The sequence below is a fragment of the Panthera tigris genome, chromosome D1, assembly GCF_018350195.1.
Source record: "Panthera tigris isolate Pti1 chromosome D1, P.tigris_Pti1_mat1.1, whole genome shotgun sequence".
Lineage (NCBI taxonomy): Eukaryota > Metazoa > Chordata > Mammalia > Carnivora > Felidae > Panthera > Panthera tigris.
The window spans coordinates 955,765-978,472 of record NC_056669.1 but is presented as its reverse complement, the minus strand read 5'-3'; the positions used below and the strand labels follow the sequence as shown (position 1 = coordinate 978,472).

Below are 22,708 nucleotides of genomic sequence, written 5' to 3'. Positions count from 1 at the left end.
GTCACGGGTTTGAGCCCTGAGTTGGGCCCTGTGCTGACAGCTCAGAGCCTGGAGCTTGTTTCAGATTCTGTGTCTACCGCTCCTTCCGACCCTCCCCTGCTCGCACTCTGTCTCTTTCTCTCTCTCAAAAATAAATAAACGTTAAAAAAAAAATTAAGAAAAATTATAGAGACCTTAATGAATAACACAAATGAGATAACATGTTAGAATACGCAGGTGTGAAGTATATCAGAATTTTCAACACGCTTATTAAAAATACAATCTAAAAATTGATGAGGAAACACCTAAATGAATTTGTGGTTTATTCAGTACTAGGACTTCAAAAAGAAGAGAGATCATCTTGGGCAAAGTCAACTCTGAAACAGCTTTAACAAGAAAGACAACTTGGAGAAACAAAAAGCCCAATTCTTTACCGTTCTTAAATTCTAGGAAAAAAAGACGGCCATTGTTTTCACGTGACCCTGAGCAGTGGTATTACGTTGCTCCGTGTGGCTAAAACTAGGGACATCCAACCCTCTTCACCACTGCAGGCGACCAGTGTGGCGTCACGTCCTCCACACGGACACCGTGGGTCTCACCCTCGGGTGCATCTAGCACTACCCGCAAGAAACGGCAAGTACGCCAAGTCATTAGCGGCAAACTACTTACAGCTATCATTTCTATGAAGACTGAAGCAGCTATGTGCTCAGAAATAAAGCTAAGATACCTATGCACAGCTGTCTTGTTTCCATTTCTTGAATGGTCTCGAGGACTCTGAGAAGGCCACGTAGAACGGGTTTTGACGTCCAGGCCTCGAAGAGGAACCGGACAGTCTCACCGGGCAAGAGGGAAGGGGGATCGCTCATGAGCGGGATCAGGGCCACCGGACGCAAGAGTGCACGCAGCCAGCGGGGCGGGAGTCAACGGGAGAAGGCAAAAGCGTCCACACTCGGGGCACGATCTTTCTCAAAATATGTCTTTCAAAAGACCCCGAAACAGAAATGGAACTGAAAACCACAGACAGCGCACACGGCACCGACCCTCTCGGAAGGTCTCCAACTGATGGACGAGAAAGAGACGCGGCCAGAAAAGTGAGCGTTACAGGCTCAGCCTCAGGAGCGGACGTGACGTTTGTAGTTGCAAAAAGTGTTTTCTGAGGATACAAATAGCTTTTCCAACATAAAAATAGTGGACAATCCAAATGAAATTAAAATTTTTAAGTGCTCTGAAGACCACTTTTTCCAAAATTCTGCAATCAAATCCTAAAAAATTAAGGTGGTTATTTCCCATCTTTAACTAAGATCTACCAATCCTTTTAAAGTTATCTTACTTTTTCAGAATTCTGCATTAACCTCACGCATACTGTCGTCAGTTTACACGACCAGAGAACCCTGCTGTCCAGATCTGTTTAGTTAATCCTATTTGGAAAAAATGAAAGACAGCAACACTGTGAAGTTTGGTACCTTCCCACATCCCACAGCGTCTGAACGTAGTATATGATCGTATGTAAAATTATAAAATAATGACACTGACTTCCTGTTGCTTGGGAACTCATCTGCACTTAATCTCTATTAGAAAAGTAAAAGAAAACTGTGAACAGTGACTGGCACTGAACTACTGAATAACCTGTCGCCTTTCCTCCACTATTCCTTTACAGGTCCGGTTCCTCTAGACTGGAAAGGTCTTCCTGGCTTTCTTGATCGTCCTGGAAACCCTGCAGGAAGCCATCCGCACTTAAGACAAGGCTCCTCTTTGTGAGCTTGTTCCTTGGCTCTATCAGGTCATCTAGAAAACACGCAAGAACGCACACGCCTGCCTGACACAAACACTACCATGTTCTGTGTGTTCTGAGCTATTTCAAATTTAACCCCGTGCCAAATTTCCTAACATTTATTGACATTTCCACGACTGTCAGGGAAACACAGTGACCAAAACTCCTGTAACAAATCCTGTTTGATCCTCCAGCATATCCGAGGTTGATTTTAAAACACCTCTTCCAGGTTTCTTGTTCTGGCTTAAATAAATCTCAGGCATCAGCTGGCCTTCTTTCATAAACACTCCGGAGAAAAAGCAAGGGCACGGATCTTCTCCTTTTAAAGGTCCACAACCGTGGCCTCCAGGCGCACGCGCGAGCAGCGGCTCTCCGGGCAGGATCGTGCTCCGCTGTCGAAGCAAATGTCCTGACTTACCCGCCTCACACAATCTCCTGATTCAAGAAGACATTTGTGGGCTAAGGAACCGCTTTCCCTCTCACATAGTTATCTAGTCTCTGGGAGGGTGGTATCCCACGGTCAAGGTGACAACATCCAAACCAAGAGGGGCCCTGCCAAAGCCCGCTTCTGCTGCTAATGCTGACGCAGCGGCCACACGGCGCCTCCTGGTTGCTTCTGCCCACCTGAGACACAAGCCGCGTCCCCTAGGCTTCAGTCCTTCCAACCTTGTGAACCCTGAGCACAGAGGTCTATCTTCCATGAATCAAACAAGTGCTTGCAGTCAAAGGGACACAGGGCCACAGTCCTGCCGTCCCCGTAAGATGCCTTCTCAACCAGTGCTCTCTGGGGTTCATCAGGGAGAAATGTGGATAACGTCAACAAAGAAACCCAAAACACTACCCCAGCAGACCCTCCTCTCTTCTGAGAATCGTGATCTTCTTCCTATGAAACGCCCTGCAAAAACGGTTTCTGCTAAGAGCACCATTATGACTCTTGAGATTTCTTCCAGTGGCCTAACCAGGGAAATAATCTGTGTCACCCTGTTGCTGTTCTAATGATTAATTCCTATAAATCCTAAATCATCATAAATACTATTTTAAGCTATGCGAATGAAAATCAGGCACACCTGAAGGCTGATGGGATGTGCAACTGAGACATAATACGCTTCAAATGTGGAATAAAACAAGACTTCCATGGAATGAAAATGAGAACTAGCAGCTTCCTGGGGGGAGTGAGCGGGAAGCAGGCAGCACAGACTTTCCGGGAGCGGCAATATGAACCTAAGTTATTTTGGGAGAAAGATGGCTCAAAAGTTATACCTGAGCTAACGTTCAGTGTGGACAGGCCCCTTGAGCACAAGGATCTCACTTTCCTAATTTAGTATCTTTTTTTTCTTTTTTTCAATGCTAAAACATCAGTAAGAGCCTACCTGACATTTTGGAGAATTTGCTGAGCTGGGATTGATATTCCGCATTGCCTAAGAGTAAAAGATAAGATGGATAAAAATTACTTTGAGCCGCATGGTTTGGCTGTGTAGGCTGACTTACAAATTTCATCCAGACACATGACCACAGCACAGGATTCCCAAGCCAGCCCAGGAAGCAGCAGACCGAGGAAGACAGGAGCCGACGGAGTCACAAGAAACCAAAACCTCCCCGAGGACTCAACAGCAAGGACAGGACAGCAAGGCTTGAGGTGTCAGGACCCAAATAAAATGCGAATTGGTCAGGTCGATTGTTTGCTTCTGAGAATCAGAAGCAGGAAAAAAAATATAATTTAATGTTTCAGTGATAACAGAAACTAACAAATTCATAGGAAGCCCAAAGACTTAAGACATAATGAATTTATACTGATTGCCAAAAAACAAAACCAAAAAATCCTAACAAACAGACTATTAGTATAAGAATAGAGGAGATCTGTCACTTCCACATTAAGAAAAGACAACAACACAGTCAGTAGTAAAGAAGAAACAAAGAAATTACCCATAAAGGAAGCTAAGCTATGTTGGCCAGGACCCATCACCCACAGGAAGAGTGAGAGAGAGACTTGGAAAAACTCTTTGGGAGGAAGAGTTTTATAAACAGCAGCATCGCCCATCACAAAAAAAAAAAAACAAGACAATACAACAGACAAACAAAAAGCCCAGGCTGATCTACGGAATGCAACATAATGATGGACGGCCCATTTCTAGACTTTAAAAAACTCAGGACACTTTAAAATAGTTAAGACTTTGACACTGGCAATTAACTAATTGTTCTTAGTGAGATTTCTCAGTTTTGATGGTTTTCACCCCGTGTGTGAAACTGAGCTCCGTCCTTCCTTAGACCACCTAGGACCGATCAGTGATGGAGTGAAACGCTGCGTTCTTTCTTCTAACAGAGACATAATTACATCCTTGATGGTATTCCCTTGTTCTGAGGATAAAGTTTAATTTAAAGGAAAATTATTTTCCCTTTCCAGTAATTTGTTGGAAAGAGACACAGTGAACTGCGTCGGCTTCCTTTCTGCACCCTCTCGAGGGCAGGTAAGCACTCCGTCCGTCACGACGGCTCCCTGACACCAGCCCTGGCACAGCCCTTGCCATCAGGACCCGCTGTGGGCGCCAAGCACGCTCGAGTTACACGACAGGTCGCGGGCAGCACGGCCTCAAGCTGAGTCTGTCTGGGACTTCCCCGGCTTAGGTTCCTTCCCCAGGGCTCCAGTTTCTCAAATCACGGTTTCCAGGAACACTGTGAGCGCACGGCCCTCAGAAGCGCCCGCACCCGGGTCGATGCGGTCACTTCCACACGTGGCACACTGCAACTGCGAGACAAGTAGCGGACGCACGTGTTTCACGTCTGTGAACACAGAGGATGTGTCTGGAAACACAGAATGAGAAACTGGTGGTGACTGACGCCCGAGAAGAGAACTCAGGACACAGAGGAGGAGGAGGAGGAGGAGGAGGAGGCTTTGTCTTCGCGGACCCTCGCCTCCCGCACTTCCAGAATCGGCACTCCCTGTCGTGTGGACTGTCACAACAGTTGACGTGAAACTTCAACAGTAAGTGACTCTAAGACCGCATCCCCGGTGTCTGAACCCTGTGGCCTCAGCTCGCCTTCCGGAACAAGGCGGGGGCCCAGCGCATCCTGAGGGGACGGACCGTCTGCCCCGGTGGAATACGAAGACCTGCGGCACTTTCTTAAGGGAAACTCCGGGGACAGGTCCTGACAGGTTCCCAGCCATCCAGGGGGAGGCCGCACCCGGGCCAACCTGAGAAAGCCCCCAGCGCAGGGACCTTCTCAACTGGGGGCAACGCGTATTACGTTTTAAGGCAAACACCCTGGATTCAGCCACGCCGAATCCCACGTGTCCTCTGAGAAACGCCTTAGTGACCTATCACCCCCGAGGGACTTCCGTCTCCGGGAAAAGGGGTCTCCCGAGGGACACGCCAGGGTCCCGAGGGCAAAACGGTCCGAGCCGCGCCGTCTACGGCTCCGCAGGCCAGGGGGGACAGGCGCCCACCCGCGATGGGGGCCGGGTCGGGGAAGCAGGACCAGAACGGAGCCGGCGCGTCGTCTGCGTCACCCCGGCCGTGACAGAGCGCCGAGCCCCCCGCCCCACGCGCGGCAAGCGAAGCCCGAAAAGCGAAGGCTGGCCTCTAACCTGGGGCCTCACCTGCCGGAGCAGCTCCTGCTGCTTCAGACGCAGCCTCTCCTTCTCCATCTGCAGCTGCTGCAGCCGCATCTGCTGGTTGGAGCCGCCGCTGCCAAGGACGCCCCCCGGTGGGCTCTGCGGGGCCAGGGGCGGGGGCTGCTTCGCCGGGGCGCTCTGCCCGACCCTCTGGTTCACGGCTAAAACGAAACAAAACATCGGTCCTAAAAATCTAATCGCAAATGCAAAGGACAGGTTTTCAAAAGCATCTGGGCACAGTCAGTGTAGCAGGAAAGCCACCCACAGGATGACGGTTAGGTTAATTTACTGTTCTCGCTGTCACCCCTGCTGCCGTTACAAGATGCCAGCCAGGTGAGAGCCCGAAACAAGAGGACGCTCTCACCTGCAGCGACAGGGGCAGAAGACATGCCACGTAAAAGCAAAGCATGTCACAGGAAGCACAGGACGCGTTACACGCACATCCAGAGAGGATCGAGCGCAGGCTGGGGACCTGTCATGTCCGCTGCCTCTAGAGCTGGGAGGCTGACAAAGGACTGAGCGGCAGGGACGTCTGTGGTGACTTCTGGAGTGTGAATGACGTGAGCACAGGGTTTATGACAAATATAAAGACGCAAGTCCCACAAAATGACACTCAGCATTCAGAGCAGCAAAGCCCGTTAAAATGATCAACCCTTAACACACAAGCAGATTTCCACGACGGGAGGCTCGCTCGTGATCGAACAAGCCCACGAGATCTGGACAGCAGAGGCTCATCTCCAGCAACACCGCTGTGTCCCCTCACACAGCCCAGGGAGACTCAGGAGCTGGTTCCTAGTTGAACCTGTAACCATGTGACAATCAGAAACGGGTGGATCCTTATTCTACTGGATTTCCCGAGGAGGGAAGTTTTATTATGTGAAAATGGGAAGGACACATCCCCTTTTCAGACACGTGTAGAACGGTTCAAGGTGAGATTTTGGGTCCCTGCTTCTACCAAATCGTTAATACACACTGACCAACAAAACCTCAGGCCCAAACAACTTCACAAATGTTGAATGAGAACACCAATCTCACACCACCTTCTCCAGACAACAGCAAACAAGACACACTTCACACAGCATTCACGAGGCCAACACAATCCTGACACAGGGCATTCGAAGAAAGGAACATTCAGACCAACCTCTCTTGTGACCCTCACCACCAAAACCCGACCTAACGTACGCGGACAGCTCCTGCGACCCACTGCTGCCCCGGGCAGGTACCCAACTCCTCATGACAGTTTCTCATGCATCCTCGGCTGTGCCACAGAGGCCGCCTGGTAAGTGCCAACTCTGGGAGATCTGAGGGAACTGCCCGGCATTTCGCAGCATCCACGATGCGCTAAGACCCTCGTCCCTCCAGGCGCCGGCACAGGAATGGCCTATGTATCCTCGGGGCTCTGCAGCATCTAGAACAAGGTCAGTGCTGAAAAAAACTCGAGTTGAGTATTCACTGAGGCAGAAATGTAAGTAGTGAAGACAGACAATGTGTAACTCGAGCAAATTCCACCGAAGACTGGCCACCTCTGCTGTGGCACCACGTGTGTTGATACGGAGCTGAGGACATCGCAGGAAAGACCGTTACAGGCCAAACTCATGCACAACGGCCTCGTTCAGTCCGGCCTACTGGGTGGGCAGTGTGCAGGTGATGAGGCTCCGGCCTTTTCTCTCCAGGCTTTCTCCAGTTCTTCTAACTTCTTGACTTGAAGTCGTTTAGTTTAAATCTTTTCTTGGAGGATTTAAATCAACAAATGTACCCTTAAGTCATGCTTTTCCCGAGTGTCCTACATCTTCAAATAGTGTAATTTATGACTGTTCCATTCCCAATACTTGTAGTTTCTACTGAGATTTCCATCTAACTCACGAGCTATTTACTACACTGCAATGCTTCCGAACAGGTTTCAAAGTTTCCAAATAATTTCCACAGAGAGAGAAGTAGAAAAAACACAGATGACAGATCTTCACGTGCTCATCAGGCAGCATCCTAATCCATGCACGTGGAGTCCCTTCTATCCTGCTGTCTCCCCGATTATTCTGAAGCAAACATCATAGCCTTTCATCCAGACGTAATCTCAGTACCTACCATTCGGGGTGTTTACTTGGATTCTTTGATCTTCTAAGCATTTTCTCTTATGCTGAAAAACCTGGTTCTAACAACATTAGTAGGTATTGCCCTCTCCAGACTGTTAAACGTATGCCCAACAAAATGATTATTACAAGTTTCTAATTTGTCACTGTTGACTCAAAACATTCATTAGGTACATACGGTCACATCACTGTGGGTTAGTTACCTAAGAGTCCCTCTCCCTGTCACATGGCCACCAACTCAATTTACAGATTCGCTTGGGACACCGTGCTCTTGAACTGGAGAAACCTGCCTTACTTCCCCCACCCTGACCAGCTCACAGCCAACAGTCACCAGTGTTTGCAAAATCCACGCAACCACACGCACGCTTCGTAGACACAGGGCAGCACGTACGCTAAGGCTACTTTTCTACTCGTCTCCACTTCGCCTTTTTTGTTATTTACTCACAACAACATATCCCTGGGACCACTCCAAAGCAGGATATAGGGGTTTTCTCTCATTTTCTTTTTAAAATAGCTTATTAGTATCCCGTTCAACCAATTTCCTGTTAAGTTTTCACTATCCTAGAATCAGCTCATACGCACATTATTTTGTCTCTTTGTTACTGTATCTTGGGGTGGAGCCCTAGCTGGGAGAGGTGGCTGACTTCACGTTGAAAGTGAGTACTTTTGCCAAGTCTCCCTGCGTCTTCCCTCCCACACCAGGGTTGTACCTGGCTGTATCCCTACCAGTGATGTAGGACAGTCTTTTTTCCCCATGAAATCCTTGCCAAACTTCTGGATTTCTGCCAATCTGGAAAGTGAGAAATGGTTGGTCAATGTAATTTTACTTTGCTACGTTTTATTTCAAAACTTTGATCAATTTCCCTATTTTAAAGGGCCATTTGCATTTTTCATGCCAATTGTGTCTGTACCTTTTCCAAGAGACTTGCTAGTCTTTCTTTACGTTCTCTATTTTAGATAATCTTTATATATGAGGGGGAGACAGCTGTGGTCACATATATGTTACAAATAATCTCCCTCAGTTTACCATCTCTCTTTTTAGTTTGCTTTTTCCACATAATTGTATTTTTTAAGCAGTCAAATTTATCAGTCTTTTCGAAATTTGGGCTATGTTTTCCCCACTCCCTGATGACAAAGCAATTCATCAACTTTTAATTCAAAAGCTATTCACTTTCTTTTTATGTATTTATTTGGCAATTCAATCCACTCCACTTGGAATTTATCCTGGAATATGGAGTGAATAAATCTAATTTTATATTTTCATGCCTATTTGCCCAACACCACCCACATAAAGTATATCCTTCCCCCAAAGACATCTTTATCAGACTAAATTGCCACATTACGTTGCTTCTGGACTTTCTATTCATTAATCTTATACCAGATGCCACAATTTTAATCCCAACATTAATGATATGTGTTAATGGCTGGGAGGGCACACCATATACATTTTTCGAAGCTGACTTTTTTTATCGGGACTATTTTTTTTTTTTTTTTAACACGTTCATTTATTTTTGAGAAGGGGGGTAGGGGAAGAGAGCGAGGGAGACACAGAATCTGACGCAGGCTCCAGGCTCTGAGCTGTCGGCACAGAGCCTGAGGCGGGGCTTGAACTCACAAGCCCGGAGATCATGACCTGAGCTGAAGTCGGACGCTAAACCTAGTGGACGCTAAACCTAGTGAGCCTAGGCGCCCCATAGGAATCTAATTTAACTGCACTGTAGTTAAAAGAACAGGGTCTGTGTACGGATTGCTGAGATTTGTACTTGATGCGTGGTGAGTCCTCCTCTTGGACTAGGCCAGGCCCACAGCTGTCCTGTCTCCCTTGTCCGTAACACTCTGAGCTCCTGACATCCTCAGGACCCGAGGCCCCTAAACCTGCCTGCCCTTGCTCACTGTATTATGTGGATTTTACCTTCTGACCCACAGAGATTATTTTCCCCAATTTGTGACCCTAGTCATGTCTTTCTGGTGATCTCTTTTTGGTATTCTGTCTGGCAGAGCAGAGACGGGACGTCAAAACAGGACCATGCTGTTCAAAGCCGGATTAGTTGTCTTATACTGCCCAACAAAAATCACATTTATTTATGATCTGTCTTTAGAAAGAATAAATGGCTTAAAGTTTCATAATCACGGTTGTAGTTTAGTGTTTTGTAGGGGAATGGATACAAAAAAATAAGCCCGAAATTTTAAGTGCTAAGATCTGCCACAATCTGTATTGTGATTTCCATTTAAATCATAGGCTCTTCAGGACACCGTTATGCTTCCAAACACGTTTAAGTCTGGAATCAACAATCTCATTTAATACAACTGCTTACATCTACTTGTCACCAACAGGTATTGTCACAATACCAAACACATTGCCTTTGTAGTCAAACCAACCCCACAATTCAGTCATTCCTCTAATCCTCAGCTTCTTCAACTGTGTCTGGGGATACTGTATGTCCCTTTCGGAGACACTGTGGAGATTAATCTATGCAGAGCACACACTCTGGCCCTGGGGACAAGAGGTGCTGCATAAATGCTACCTTGTTCCTTCCCTGGGGCACTTCTTCCTAAACTTTAAGATTCCTAGTCCTACAGATAATTATGCTGCCCTCTGCCTTCTCCCACTTTACCAGGCCACTCCCGGTTTGTCAGTACACTACAATTCAGAGATACGAATATTTATCTTTCCAGTAAGATCTAAGTGGAAAAATTGGGTAGTGGAGTCTTAACCCTGAGACATCCTTCTCCTTTAGTGAAACACACTCCTGGCATTCCAGTACAATACTCAGTACTCGATATATTCCCCTCAGAAATGTTCTATACATTTGCTATTTCAGTGTGGAGGAGTTGAGGGGATGATCTGAGAACCTATCACATGCAGTGAACACCTCATAAAGTGCAACTTAGAACAAACAGCTATTGGGGAAAATATGTTTTTGGTTCCAAGCAATTAAATAATTTAAACAAGAAACTGCTACGAAATAGCCCATTAATAACTTGACTGATTGCAAAACTGACTCTCGAGCTATACACTTACATATTTCATCTAGTAAGAAGCATCTGAAAATTCAGCTTTCCCCACTGGACTTTTAAGAAATACAACATTTAACAAGTTAATATAAATATGTACTGTTGTGAAAATGGACAATAACAAATTGCTTGAAAATAAAGAGGGAAGGATCCTGTGCTTCCCTTCAGTTTTCCAGAATTAAATACTGTTAGCGGTGATCATCAAGGACAGTGAGGGCTGCTGAAGGCTCCTGAATTGGTTGGTAGGATCTTTTTCAGATCTAAGCTTATTTAACTATTCAAAACCCACATAAAGGGAGAAACAGGAGAGCAAAAGATGAAGGAAAAACAACTCTGCAGAACTGAACTGAAGTTTGCACAAAACTAGCAACAGATATGGTCTCTCTGGCTGACAGTGGTGAGGACTTAATTGGGTCTGCCCAAATGCTGTTACCTGTGGGTACAAACAGTGCTACAAGCTTTCCCTATGAAGAGCGTATTTCAGTGACCAACCCAAACAACCCCGCTGATCTAAGGAAGCTGGAATGATTCCCTCCAGAAGCATCCTGCTCTTTACCTTCTCAGTATCTCACACATTTCAACAAAGCAGAGCAGCGCACCCACAAGGGCCTGGCAGAGACCTCACAAGCAGGGGAGAAACAAAACAGGCTTTGTTTCCCTGGAAAAGGGGGCAGGGCGGCTAAAAAAAAAAAAAACACACAGAACAGCAGTGCGAAGTTCTTCTCTCCGTGATCAACTACTGAAATCCCAAGGTCTCCTCCACTTTTAATAACATTTCTAGAAGGTAAAGAGAAAAAAAAGGCCTTAAGAAATATGACAGGATTTTAAAAAAATATTCTGTATTTTAAAATTCAGAGTCTGTGCAGCTTGGACTATGAAATAGTAACTGTTTCAAGTTTCACTTAAATCAGTCCTGTCAGCTTTATGGTAGCAAGCTATGGTCTCAGCAATTACTGGAAAGACACCACCTTCTCAACACACAGGAGGCCATGCCCCTGGCGGGTCTCTTCCCAGACTTCATCTTCAGGACCTGCATTTTCAAATTTCAGAATGTTTTTAAGACTTCATAATTGCTAACCTCAATCTCGAAATATTACAAAGTGTTACAGAACTGACAATCAACCATAAACTTTGGGAAAATACATTCAGTCCTAGTGATGCCTTCATTAAGCATAAATTTAAAATTGGAACCAGTGTCTGAACTTTTAAAAACGTTAACTTACACCCAGTCCCTCATGACTCCAGAAGGCACGTTTTACTTTGTCTAATATTTTATCAAGTCTCAGACACTGCATGCCTGCATATTAGTCTGTTCTTAACATTTAAAAACAAATTTTAGGTTTTGCACATACCTACAAGGATACTCAAGACTATAAAATAATAGACTTGTTAAAAGAAATGAATGCTCTTGATTAAGCTATGTACTCAAATGGCAGTGCTGTGCCAGGAATGATTTCTTAAAAAGTAAGCTTTACTGGGGTGCCTAGATGGCTCAGTCGGTAGAGCGACCAACTCTTGACCTTGGGATTATGGGTTCCAGCCCCATGTTGGGTGTAGAGATTACTTAAAAATAAAATCTCGGGGGCCTGGGTGGCTCAGTCGGTTAAGTGTCTGACTTGGTTTTGGCTCAAGTCAGGATCTCACAGTTCACGAGCTTGAGCCTCGTGTAGGGCTCTGGGCCGACAGCTCCAAGCCTGCTTGGGAATGACCCTCTCCCTCTCTCTCTGCCCCTCCCCTGCTCATGCTGTCTCTCTCTCAAAAATAAGTAGACTTACAAAAAAATAAAATCTTAAAAAATAAGTTTGACTGACCTATGTCACCCTTTTAACAGTTTGTAAAGATTCACAGAATTGTGTAGCCATCACCGATTTCAGAACATTTTCATCCCCTGAAAGAGACTGGGTATCCTCAGCACTACACTTCCCGTGCCCCCAACTCCGGGAGACAGTGACAGATTCCCGTCTGTAGATGTGCTGATCCTGGACGGAACGGGTCAACAGAGTAAAACAGTACGTGGCCTTCTGGGACTGGCGGGTTTCACGTGAACTTGCACGTGTCAAGATTCAGCCATCTTTGCAGTGTGTACCAGCATCTCCGGTCTTTTTGTTGCCAAGTAATATTCCACCATGGGATGTAGCACCCTTTCCATCCGTTCATCAACTGATGGGCACCTGTGTCATTTCCACCTCTTGGCTGCTGTGAAGGACTCTGCTGAGTACTCGTGTTCAGGTGTCTGTGCAGATGCACGGTTTCCACTTCTTTTGCATAAACACCTAGGAAAGGACCTGCGAGGCCCTAGTGCGACTGTGTGTCCAACTCAAGGATCTGCCAACACCGTTTTCCCAAACGGCTGTATCAGTTTTCAGTCCTCTCAGCACCGAGTGAGGGTTCCAACTTCTCCCTATTCCGGTCAACTCTTGCACAGTCTGTCCTTGATTTTAGCAGTCTGACTGGCTACCAGCCGGCATCTCACTGTGGTTTTTTTAGGTGACAGCAGCTCACCTCCTCCAGACCCTGGCTCCAGGCCCCAGCTCCAGGGCTTGGCTGCAGGCTCTGAGTCCCAGGGCTCAGGTCTCATCACAGGCAGCGGGTGGGGAGTCCCTCATCCCTCAGTCCCTCCCTCTCACACTCTGTACTTTGCTCCTTTCCCAAACATCAACCCACAGGCCCCCAAAACTGGGTTTAAGACTTTAAATCTTTAAACTGTTTAAAAAATACTGACAACAAGCCATTATTTAGGTCAATTCAACTTCTTTCAAACATCTACCAAGAGACTGGCATGAAAGGGGCTCCTGGGTGGCTCAGTCGGTTAAACGTTTGACTTCAGCTTGTGTCGTGATCTCACGGTTCGTGAGTTGAGCCTTGCACTGGGCTCTGTGCCGACAGCTCGAAGCCTGGAGCCTGCTTCGGATTCTGCGTCTGCCTCTCTCTCTCTGCCCCTCCTCCACTGAAGCTGTCTCTCTAGCTCTCAAAAAATGAGTAAACATTAAAAGGAAAACTTTTTTTTTTTCAAGATTTTAAGTTTTAAAAATTCCACATGGATAACTCCCGTAAAAAAAAAGACGTTTCTTCACTATGTGACTGCATCCGTAAACCACCATCAAATACAAACTACGTGTGCTCACCCTTGGTGAGACTGCTTTTATCATCAGGGATCAAGTTTTTGGGCACCATCCTCCTGAATGTAACATTAAAAAGCAAAAACCAAACATGATAAAACAAATCACACGTACACAAATAAAACAGCAAACCTCCGGTACTGAAATTATTTTGATATTCTATAATCTTCGGCGTTAGAACACTCATTTCAAAAAATAGATATTCATTTCACTAAGTGCTTACTTAAGTTAAAAAAAAGCATAAAATAAGGGTAATAATTGCTAACAATCTCGAACTGTGTTTTAAGTCAGACTTCACTACGTACACAGCCTGGGATATTACTTCACATCAGCTTCCATCAGGCTTTTGCCTTGATCAGAGCAGCTTTACAGGAGTTCTCCATTTTAGAAACAAAGCATACCAAAGATGCACCATCTTTAAGGCAGCCAAGCTGAACCCTGCTAATGTAAGCATCTTTAAACTCCTCTGCATCCAGAGACTGAGTGAGGACCAAACCGTTCGACGCAGAACGGCCCCCCCCATCAGGTCTGTTTCCTGGGCATACGCACCACGGGATCAGGCTCGTCTTTAGGTTAAGGGCTGAAAGATTTCTCTGTCTCCTCTTCAAAAGTACTTCCCAGCTGTGACCGGAGGGCCAAGGGCTAAACTGAGATGATGCAATAAAAAGTCCAAAAGTGTCTCTGAAACCTCATGGGCTCGAGTCCATAAGGCTGCTGGGGAGTAGCCTTAAGCAAGGGTCCAAAGCAGTCACTGAAGAATCCACAATCTAGCATCCTTTATTAAATTTTAATTAAGTGCCAGAAATAATCCTCAAAAAGCATCCAGTATAATCTCATCACATGTAAGTCAAGAGAAGTCAGGTACTGTTCTGAGTGAGTTGGGTTAGTCTGTGGTACCAGAAAAGCTCAGAGCTCGATTCCCGATTGAGCAGGTAACATCTTCTGCATCAGAGCTCACTTGAACTCAGCACATTACGGAATAACCACTACACAGTAAGCAGGAGGCTAGCTACCTTCTGTGGATGTGAAAACAGGATGTTTGGAAGGCATATAAAAGTTGAGACACACCCTAATTATCTTTCTCAGTGGAAAACGCACACATAAAAAAAGACTACCTTGCGTGTTACATTTAAAGAGTCAGCAGTAAAACGGTGTCCAGAGAAGGGGAGCGACCTGGTTGAGATCCCAGAACTCTTAGTGCACGAAAAGAAACAAAAAAAAAAAAAAAGGACAAGCCACAGTAGGACAGAGAATGCTTCTGGGATTGAACTGTATTCACAAATCTGACAGGAAGTAAATTTCTAGGTAATAAAGGGACACATACTTTCTGGTCATTAGAACCTTCCTTAAATAGAACCAACTGCTAAGCTCCTACTCTAGGGAAAGGTCAAAGCTGAGGCTGGAAGACAGGCTCTTAAGAACATGATAGAGGTGGCACGATAATCCATCCGGACGGCTTCACACTCCGCTGCCATCAGGCCATCTCTTCTGTAACTGGAAACCTCCGAGTAATTTCCTCAAGGTGAGTCACAATAGAAATGCATTAACCATTGTCACCTTCTTCCCTCTGAAATGTCCATGTTTCAGTGTTGATGAATTAGGGGTGTTTCTAAAACAGTAACTGCATGAAATCTAAATTTCAAAACACTTCCAGGTCTGAAAAGATCAACTTCAGATTCCAGTTCTGTCACAGAACTATAGAACCTTGGACAGGTCACGGTTTCCCTACGTCTCAGAGGAACACCTGTTTTGAGCAATTCTTCGTATGTCTTCCCCCATTATTTTTTTTTAAGCACGTATGTGTTGGTGTGGGGAGTCAACAGCGACTGAGTGGCACTGGTGAGTGAGGGCCAGGGATGCTGAGCGCCCCCAGCCCCAGAATACCACTTTTCACCGCCCTTGACACCGCCTTGACATCTTGACAAATGCGGGTTAGAGGCATTATACATTTCTTTCCAGGGCCAAATTTTGGGAGGTTTATCCATTAAAATTTTTTCATTAGCAACAGTTCTTCTTACCTAAAATACAATGAATTATCTTTTTCCCTCTCTCCTAAGGAGTGAATAATGCAGTCTACAACCCAGTATGTACAATTTGGGATCACCAGGAAAGATTTAAAAGAGTGTAAGGAAAAAAAATACTTTAACACATGATTATCCAGACACTTGTTTTAGTAAAGTTCAAATGGTTAGATGTTGACATTCTATCCACCCAAGACTCCATTCACGGAGGTACAGTTCAGTGTCCACAGCCTTCGGTGCATTTTCCTGTGTCCACTAGAGCAGACTTAGGTATTCAGTTGGTCATTAGGTACATTTTCATCAAAAGTAAAGTACTACTTCACTTATTACAACAGCTATCGAGAATATTTGGTGTTAAAAAGAAAAGGTTAATGTATATCTAAAAAGTTAAAATTTTTAATAAACCTCTCACTATTGATGCAAAGATTTAACCTTGATTAAGAAATATGTGCTTGGGGCGCCTCGGTGGCTCAGTCGGTTAAGCGTCCGACTTCGGCTCAGGTCATGATCTCGTGGCTTGTGAGTTCGAGCCCCATGTCCGGCTCTGTGCTGACAGCTCAGAGCCTGGAGCCTGCTTCAGATTCTCTGTCTCCCTCTCTCTCTGCCCCTTCCCTGCTCATGCTCTGTCTCTCTCGGTCTCAAAAATAAATAAAACATTAAAAAAAAATAAAATAAATAAAAAAGAAATATGTGCTTCACTTTGGCTATGAGTCTTAATAAATTATCTATTCTTCCTTTTTTCATTTTAGTTATCTTTGTTTTAGGAAATTCCCTCTCTCACTCACACACACACACACACACACACACACACCAAGTTTTGGGAAACTGAAACAAAGAACCAAAATCAACATCTGGGTTTTGATTACCTTTGACATTTCTGTGCACAGAATTTCTATGCACAGAACTGTTAGGAATTAAAGACTATTCTGTTTTTGCCACACCAGATTGTTCATTACATCGTTTAAGACTCAAAAGATACATTTTTTAGCCCAAATCTCTGGTTCCAATATTCCATTTACACCAAACATGTTTTTTTCCAGTGGTACCATCAGCACTTATTTCCAGAAACACAAATTGCTAACATTATTTAATATGCCCTTTTATATAAACAGTAAGGACAGTAACATTACACAAAAGATGAGTCCACTGATTATTAGTGTTTTGGAGATCTTTCATTCTAAAAAGAAATGATATTTTTGTGTGTTTTCATTAGGGCTTTTACCAGACACTATTCATAGGACTATTACATAACAAGGAAATGTTTAAAACTTGAGACTCTTCATGTTTACAATACATTTACATATTTAAAATCTCCAGGAAAGAGTCATTATATGAAGTAATGTAACAGCCTACATAATATTCAGGCACCAATTCCTAATTGGATTAATTCAAAATTCCTAACAGGAATCCTTAAAAACAAACAAAACCCCTTCTTTTCTCAAAGCCAATAAGTATCAGGGAATCCTTATTGTCAGTGATGTCACTTCATGATTTGTTACAAATTACTATAAATTCTCTAAAATAACGTAAATGTCAAAAATGTATAGTTTTTAAATGTTAAACAAGAAAATCGGATGAAAGAAAAGCAATCCACAAATTACTCTTTAATTTCCTAAAATCATATGGATAATTTATTAACTTTCTGCAGGAAGGAGGACGGACACAGGATTCTAAAATGTTAAGAGGCTGGTGTCTGAAGAAGGGAAGGGACGTCAAGCTCACACAGCTTACACAGAGGTGGAACCTTCTATTCCACAACACCACAAGAGAAGATTAACTTGACCCAAGCTAAACACAGGTAAATAATACAGATTTGGGGAGTACAGGAAAGCAACCTCACAACCACGAAAACAAGAACCCACCGTTTGTTGTATGTGCACAGCTCAAAGGGTCAGAAAGCGGACAATCTGTATTTCTCTGGCAGAGATAAAACCCACTCCCGTCTCGAACCTCAGACTTCATGAGCACCCCTGCACTCAGCAGCCTGGCTCTAACCGCCAGAGCCCCAGCCTGGAGAAGCCCCCGCCCCCCTGTTACACTGGGGCTCTGATTGAAAAGGTCTGGAACAGATTAAAAGTCAGGCCACAAAATAAAAAGCTTTGGCAGGTTATCAAGCCTGTCTGGAAGACACACACACAGTGGGCCCAAACAGGGAAACTATGGGCAGTAAGAGAATTTTATGGAACTTTTCTTTGGAATATGCAATTCAATGTGCGTATGCATGTGCTGAAGGCAGGGTGGGAGAATTGTTTTCAGTACTCTTCCTTACTCAAAACAAAAGACCAAGCTCTGTGCGTAATTAATGGATCTACCTAGGGTCACGGCCAAGTTGCTTTATTTCACTATTTTAACTGAAAGCACTTACAGAAAAAAACAAAGCAAAAACAAAAACAACAACAACTTTGTCCCAATTCCTGATTTCTGGAGTTAGCCAAGAGTTAATTATCATCTTTCATAACCTTATGTTGGGGGGGGGACCACAGACCACTTAAAAAAAAATCTCCAAAATGTGGACAAGCTGAATCCATTTCATTAAATATGACTTAAGGAAACATGGCTGTTATCGCTCCAGTCCATACAAATGGCAACATTTATTAAAATTCTCTACCTTACTTGGTTTCCTATTTCAACCACAAGGCTTACTGAAGTATTAAATAAAATCTGAAGTTGCAAATTATTAACACGCCACATTACTTTTTTAACACCCAAACAGACTTTGAAGCTCAAAAGTCTAACATTTAAGCCAAACCGGCTATCCGTCAAAAGGACGGTCTGTTCTCCGATCCACCTTGGCTTCGTGTGAACAGGGGGTCCCAACTAGCCCACCAATGACCAGTCAGCTTGGGGGAAACCCAGATGTTGGAGGTTTCTGAAGGCATACATACAGACACAGCCAAACCATTCACAATGTTTCTGCGAGGGAAGTAATTTTACCCAAGAAGCTCTGGGCAGAGTTTCTTTTCCCCCCAGGACTGTGTTTTGAAGGCATTCACAGAGTTAATTCCTCCTTCCCGTAAGAGTCCCCACAGTCGTTGTTAGGTCAACCCCGTAGAGCTTCAAAAGCCCCACACTCCTCAGTCTGACCTACTCGATGATCTGCACGTTGTTTTCATTTAGCTGTATCCAGTCCAAAATGCAAACTTCAAAACCACAAGGCTTTGCTCCTTTTTAGATTCAGTTTTCCGTGGCTTTGGGAGAGTGTCTCAGAAACCCCACTGAAATAACAGAACAGCGGAAAAACACGGGATAAAAAGGCACTAAAGAGGTTGTATATGATTATCAGAATGTGAATGTGTGCATTTGGGAGGGGCGTGTTCCTTTGTGCAGAGGGTGATTTAGAAGGGAATACGCCTTTGCTTTTTTGTTTCCCAAATAAAAAACTAAGGAACCTTCCTTTAAAAAAAGAAAGCCAGTCAGAGGAAGAAGAACAGAGAAAATGCCTTCACTGGCGCCTCCCCAGGGTGACAGCTCCAGCCCAGCGGAGGACAGAAAACCAGACGGCCTCCAGCACAGGCCACTCCTCGCTCAGGTGCACAGAAGCAGACACTGGGTCAGGACCAAAGCCGGCATCCCAGGCCCTAGAGCAGCGTGGCACCCTGACTAGCACTGCAGTTAGAAACACCGTTTTACGCACGTTCACTGCGTCGCTCAAAGGGTGAAAGGAGCAGGACTCTGGTTAGTGAGCTGCCACAAGCCGTCCCACCCCACCCCCAGCCCAGGCGCCCAGGCTGCAGAGCAGACTCACGCCTGCATGTGTCAGGTGCAGAGTGAACATATGTAGGGAGGTATAAAAGCAGGACTGGAAAAGCTGGCTGGGCAGTCCTCCTGTTCAATACTAGAAAGCAACGCAATTTTATTTCAGGGGATGTTCCCAAATTCACACACACACACACACACACACACACACAGTTATCAAAATATCTAAAAAAGGTTTTGAGTTGAACCTTTACCAAAACGAGGGTCAAGCCTCGGGTCTAGCCAAGAGGTGGTCTTGTTCTTATGGTTTATATAGTAGATTTCTCCATCCTGAGTCATGGCTTGTTCCCATCCGTCAGGCAGAGGACCTATAAATACAGAAAGAAAAAAAAAAAATCACCGTTGGTTTTTACTTGGTAGAAACAAAAAAACAAGGGGGTGGGGGTGGGGGGAGTGCATATTTAAAAACAAAACGTCGGGGCACCTGGGTGGCTTGGTCGGTTAAGCGTCCGACTTCGGCTCAGGTCACGATCTCACAGTCCGTGAGTTCGAGCCCCGCGTCGGGCTCTGTGCCGACAGCTCAGAGCCTGGAGCCTGTTTCAGATTCTGTGTCTCCCTCTCTCTGTGACCCTCCCCCGTTCATGCTCTGTCTCTCTCTGTCTCAAAAATAAATAAACGTTAAAAAAAATTAAAAAAAAAATAAAAACAATAACTTTAAAAATAAATAAATAAATAAATAAATAAAATAAAAACAAAACGTCACAGAATTGAGCATATGTTCAGAGGAGGAAAGGAAACCTGTATCCCGATTCCTGACCCGTCTCCACTTCTTTATACAAACTACTAATTAATAAAGGACTACAAGGCTCTTCGGCGAGGGGCACTGCAGTCCACAGGTGTCAGGAAAAGGTGCCATTTCAGCAACCCAGAAGTGGCTGGGGGAGGTGGGCGAAGAAGGGGGCAGGGTCCCCCATCTGAAAGCTATGGAGAGAGGGAGCAGCACCCGGGAAGGGAGCTGGGAGATTCCTGCACCTTCCTGGGGGGAGGAAGCTACCGGACGGCTGGGCTGTGAGGGCTGCAGCAGGAAGAGGGGGGCCCAGGGCAGACCTGTGAGTTCCGGGTACCTCTGGGCCCACCTGCGCGCCTACCCCAGGATCCGGGGAGGTGAGTCAGCTGGAGACGGGAGTCAGAGCGCTGGCTGGAATTCCGCGAGGTACAGGCGCAGATCGGCGGAACCGAGGGCCATTCCAAGTGGACGGTGCGTGTGCGCTCCCCGAACCCCCACGGCAGCGGCGCGGACCCCACTCCAGCGGCAACACTGAACCACGACAGGGCTCCGCGTGCTACCACATCGCACAGCTCACTCCACCCCGCACGGCCCGAGTCCTCTTTTCCTCCACGTACCAGCCCTGGCAGGTGCCGGCCAGCCCTAGGAGTGACCCTGAGGGGGCTCTGCGCATCCCCCCCGCCCACGGCCACAGGCCAGTTGGCTTCGGGTCTGATACCGGGCACTGATGGGGTCACACGCACTCCTAAACGGCCCCCCCCGCCCCGCCCACCGGCTTGGGGCACCCAGCGCCAGCCGCGTCCAGGGCTGCAGCTTGCTGGCGGGGCCGGTGTCTACCAGCAGGCGAGTGGGAAGTAACCTCGGTGAACGCGACAGACCCAACCGCTTTTCTCAGCGGCAGTCACTGTCGGGTGGGCTCGACGCCACTACTGGGAAGGCAGAACCTCCACAAATGAACCCCGATGGCTGGGCTCCACCTTTTCTTGGGAAGAGGGCCCGGTGGCAAATCGCTTTTGACATTCCAAGCTCCTGAGCAGCCGAGAGAGGAACAAGTCGGCAGCAGTCGCGGGACGGTTCCGGACACCTCCTCCAACGGGCCCTGCCGCCGTCCCCGAGCCTGCCCCCGCGCAGGTACCTCTGCCTTTTCTACTGGTTATGGCTCTCCACCAAGAGCACCATCCTGGACACACACCTGCCTCCCCTGTCCCCTCCACCCGGCAGGCAGGCGCCACTGCACTGTCTCCGCCTCGTCTGCACCGCGGTATCGCTAAGAACTCAGCCTCCAGAGGCAGCAGCTCTTCCTTCTTCACCACTGGGGAGCCTCCTCCAGAGCCCGACTTCTCACCACGCGCCCTGTTTCCAGGGTCTTCTACCGAACGGCCACCAGGCTTTCCTCCTTCAGATGTCACCCCTCCCATGAGCCTTCCCTGACCACACACACTAGTTTTCTCTTCGAGGCTGCGTTCCCACGTACGGGACAGAGCCGCCATGACCTGTCTGTCCTGCCAGCGACCTGCTCACCCAGCCTTTAGGGCACAGGCCGGCAGACCCTGCACAGTAAATACCTGAGGAAGAATGGAGGGCCTCCCTTTGAACATTCCGAACCTTCTGTAAATGAGCTTAAAACCATGTAGTACATACACTTCAATTAATAGGTTTATAAACAAAAATGACGTTATTAAATTCAGTACTTTGTGCTCCTTAAAGCAAACTTTTTCTTCCTAAGTGTATTTATTTTTACAACTCTTTTTTTTAATGTTAACAACTACAGAAAGGCAGAATGGAAAAAGACTAAGGAACGCCTGGGTGGCTCAGTCGGTTAAGCGTCCGACTCTGGATTTTGGCCCAGGTCTTGATCTCACGATTCGTGAGTCTGAGCCCAGTGTTGGGCGCCAGGCTTCACATGGATAGCATGGAGCCTGCTTGGGATTCTCTCCCCTCTCTCTCTCTGCCTCTGCCCTGCTCACTCTCTCAAAAATAAGTAAATTAAAAAAAAAAAAAAATAGGAAAGAAAAAGCCTAAGTTTTTTGTGTCCTACTCATCAGGGAAAAAACTAAACAACTTCAGTTTTCAGTTTTGTGATACGTTCTGCATTTCTTCCTCAGGCATGTGTTTTGATAACACATGTATACCCACACATGTCATACTCTACCTGTCCCATACTGGCTTTACTCACTAAATATATTATTGGCATCTCTTCTTGACACAGCACATAGATCTTTTTCTTTTTAATGCTTCATATATATTTCAGAGACGTCGTGGGCTCCATTCCAGACCACTACAATAAAGTGAGCCAAATGAATTTTTTGGTTTCTTGGTGCATGTAAAGTTATGTTTACGGTAGTGAGAAATAGCGTTATCTCTATTAAAAGTAACAATGTGCATACCTTAATTAAAAAATATTTATAGCTAAAAAAATGGCAACCATCAGCTGAGCTTTCGGCAAGTTGTGCCCTTTTTGCTTGTGGAGGTCCTGCCTCAGTGCAGAGGGCTGCTGAGTGGTCAGGGTGCTCAGCATGGCCATGGCAAGTTCTCAAAATGTTCTCAACAATGAAGTTGGCTGTATCAAGTGACTCTTCCTTTCATGAACGATTTTTCTAGAGCACAGGGGGCCGTCAGATGG

At 45.9% G+C, this 22,708-nt stretch overlaps 1 protein-coding gene across 1 annotated transcript in view; it reads right to left on the bottom strand.

Annotated features, from left to right (window-relative positions):
• Positions 1 to 22,708, bottom strand: part of YAP1 (Yes1 associated transcriptional regulator) — a 112,198-nt gene that overhangs the window by 16,397 nt on the left and 73,093 nt on the right. Inside the window, 3 exon segments of the mRNA XM_042957812.1 lie at positions 3,121 to 3,168; positions 5,346 to 5,521; positions 19,553 to 19,666. Of these exon segments, the coding sequence (XP_042813746.1) occupies positions 3,121 to 3,168; positions 5,346 to 5,521; positions 19,553 to 19,666 (338 nt within the window).